General features: G+C 61.6%; 1 protein-coding gene across 2 annotated transcripts; it reads right to left on the bottom strand.

The window, feature by feature from the left end:
- Positions 1-315: 315 nt before the first annotated feature.
- Positions 316-2,503, bottom strand: ARL4C (ADP ribosylation factor like GTPase 4C). Of its 2 annotated transcripts, none has more exons than XM_039703623.1 (2): positions 1,703-2,503; positions 316-1,534 (listed from the first exon to the last, which is right to left on the bottom strand). In XM_039703623.1, the coding sequence occupies exon 1, from the start codon at positions 2,280-2,282 to the stop codon at positions 1,704-1,706; it is 579 nt and encodes a 192-aa protein (XP_039559557.1). In that variant the 5' UTR covers positions 2,283-2,503; the 3' UTR covers positions 316-1,534; position 1,703. The 2 variants fall into 2 exon arrangements, with proteins under 2 accessions (XP_039559557.1, XP_039559558.1); XM_039703624.1 differs by having other exon boundaries at positions 316-1,541; positions 1,709-2,503.
- Between the last annotated feature and the right edge of the window lie 321 nt (positions 2,504-2,824).

Below are 2,824 nucleotides of genomic sequence, written 5' to 3'. Positions count from 1 at the left end.
GGAAGACCAACTCCCCAAAACCTGAAGCACATTTTGCTTTTGTCTGCTTGGTGCTTTCCCCTTGGCTGCTCTGGGAAGGGATCTGCAAACGGGAAAGCTGGTGTAAAATCACCAGAAAATGCTGCCTGCCTCCAAATCCAGCATATTTGGCTCCTGAGGGCTGCCTGCTTCAGCTCTGCAGGAAGCCAAGACCCCAGAGAGAGGGATCCCAGGCTGGAACACAGACAGCAAGTGGATTTTGGTCCCAGCCCCGAACAGGTATAAAACGTTCCCCTGCAGGAGGAGGCGGCCAGGCCTGGCCCTGCCCGACCCAGAGAGAGGGATCCCAGGCTGGAACACAGACAGCAAGTGGATTTTGGTCCCAGCCCCGAACAACAGGTATAAAACGTTCCCCTGCAGGAGGCGGCCAGGCCTGGCCCTGCCCGGCTCAGCTTGCCCCTGTGGCTACTGGGGGAGGCGAGGGGCTTTGAATCGGGTTTGAATCTTTATTAGAAACCTACCACAACCCCCCCATGCCTCTTCACCCCCTGCCATCTTCCCTTTCCAGCAGAGATTTTTTGCAGGCTCTGGCCATCCCTGTGTGTCCATCCATCCATCCTGCCCTGCCATGACCTCCCCGACTTGGCCTCCTGCCCCACTGCAGAGCAGCACAGTGGCCAGAACCCCAAACTCTGCCTTTTTTGGGGGGTTTTGCTAAGTAACCCCTAGTTTGGATCACCTCCAGAGCCGCACCTGGGAGCACCCTGAGCACGGGGACAATGCACACTTGCGGGGGGCTTTGCTGCAGAGGGTGACACCGCCGAGCCTCTGAGAAATGGGGGTGCTGCACAACCCCCTAGCGCTCCCAGCAGCGTTCACCCCAAACCCTTCGGCATTCTTTTTCTTTTTTTCACCTATTTTTTTTTTGAGCTTCAAGCTCTGCACCATTCAGCAGCTGCTCAGCACCCCAGTGTCGCATCCTCCCCCCCAAGCCAAAGCCTGCCCGTCCTTGCTCTGCACCCCAAAACACCATCCAGGGCGGGTGGATGTCCCCTTACCCATCACACCCACCCCTCCAAGACATTTTCTGCTGGTCCAACCCCCCCCGCCCAAGCTTTCAACACCCCTTCCCACCGCCACCCGCGGGGGAGGGATCCAGGGATGCGGGGATGCAGGGATGAGGGCGGCAAGCCCCCTCCCCGCTGACCTTGCCGAGCCACGGGGCACCCGCAGCACCGACCCCCCGCCCCAAAAGGTTTGTGGGGGGCTGGCATCGACGCCCCCAAACGCCCCCGTCAGAGATCCAAAAGCACGCTGGGCTCCGCTCGAACGCGCTTCAGCAGGGTCCTGCCCTGCTGGTTCCCCGGCACACAAAGGCTCGGTGGTCCCGGAGATGGAGAGGGGGGATTCATCCCGGGGGGATTCATCCCGGATTTTCCGTGTTTCCAGCCCAAGGGAGTCCGGATCAGACCCTCAGGAGCACGGGGCGGTGGGAGAGGGGAGCTCCGGGATCTGGGCTCGGCTGGCGGGAGCCGCTTTGTTATCACCACTATTGCCCTGCCATGAGGGAAGGAGGAAAAAAAAATGAAGAGGAAAAAAAAAAAGAAAAAAAAAAAAAAAAAAAAAAAAAAAAGAACGATTAAACCCAAAAGAATCGCTTTGGTTCTGTCTCCCCCTCGGTTCCTTTGTCTGCTCCCCCATCCCTCCCCGCCTCGGCTGGGCTTCTACCGCTTCTTCTTCTGCTTGAGGGACTTCCTGCGCTTGAGGATCATCTCGTAGAGCTTGTCCATGCCCTCCGTCAGCCCCTCGCCGATGATGGCGCAGGCGGGCTGGATGTGGTACGTGGTGGAAGGGGTCAGCTCGTGGAGAGCCAGCTGCTTCTCGATCTCGGCCACCGGCAGCGATTTGGGCAGGTCCTGCTTGTTGGCGATGACCAGCAGCGGCGTGCCCTGGTTCTCCGCGAACTTGGTCACCTTGTGCAGCTCCGTTTTGGCTTCCTCCAGCCGGTCCACGTCCACTGAGTCCACCACGTAGATGATGCCATCGGTGCAGCGGCTGTAGGACTTCCAGAGCGGGCGCAGCTTCTCCTGGCCGCCCACGTCCCAGAAGTGGCAGCTGATGCCCTTGGCCGTCCCGTTGCTGAGCCGGATCTTCTCCGTGTTGAAGCCGATGGTGGGCACGGTGTTGACGAACTCGTTGAACTTGAGGCGGTAGAGCACCGTGGTCTTGCCCGCCGAATCCAGGCCCAGCATGACGATGTGCAGGGACTGGAAGGCGGAGATGTTGGAGGAGATGTTCCCCATGGCCACGGCTCCCGGCCGCGCTCACAGCCCCGCGCCCATCCCCGCGCCGCCGGCCCGCAGCGGGGGCACGGCTCGGGGCGGCGGAGGGAGCCGGGAACGGGGATATGGGATAAGGGATCGGGGATCAGGGAGATGGGATCGGGAACACGCAGCGCGGCTCCACGCGGCGGCAGCGCGCCGGGACTGCCGACCCTGGCCCCGCCCGGCAGGAGGAGGAGGAGGAGGAGGAGGAGGAGGAAGAAGAGAAAGAGGAGGAGAGGAGGAGGAGGAGGGGCCGCGCCGCCGCCTTCCTCCCGCTCCGCCCCGCGTCCTGCCCGGATCGCCCCTGCCCGAGCCTCACCTGGCCCTGCCCCAGCTTCTGCTCCTCAGAGACCCCCGGGAGCGCCACCCCCCATGTGCCTTGGCTTATGTTTGTCATCGTGACCGACTGCAGCAAGCAGTAAAAAACCCCTTAAAATGATAACCAAGGCAAGGTGGGGCTGCTCCACCCCTGGAGTGTCCAAGGCCAGGTTGGACACTGGGGCTTGGGGCAGCCTGGGATG

This window comes from Passer montanus, unplaced genomic scaffold, assembly GCF_014805655.1.
Source record: "Passer montanus isolate IOZ18808 unplaced genomic scaffold, ASM1480565v1 scaffold165, whole genome shotgun sequence".
NCBI lineage: Eukaryota > Metazoa > Chordata > Aves > Passeriformes > Passeridae > Passer > Passer montanus.
This window is presented reverse-complemented; position numbering and strand designations above follow the sequence as displayed.

What these genes read in the sequence shown, in the direction of transcription:
- ARL4C (XM_039703624.1), bottom strand. Translation starts at nt 2,282, where the DNA reads ATGGGGAACATCTCCTCCAACATCTCCGCCTTCCAGTCCCTGCACATC. An exon ending in CCTCAAGCAGAAGAAGAAGC is followed by an intron (nt 1,542 to 1,708) that starts GGTAGAAGCCCA and finishes TCCTTCCCTCAT; the next exon opens with GGCAGGGCAATAGTGGTGAT.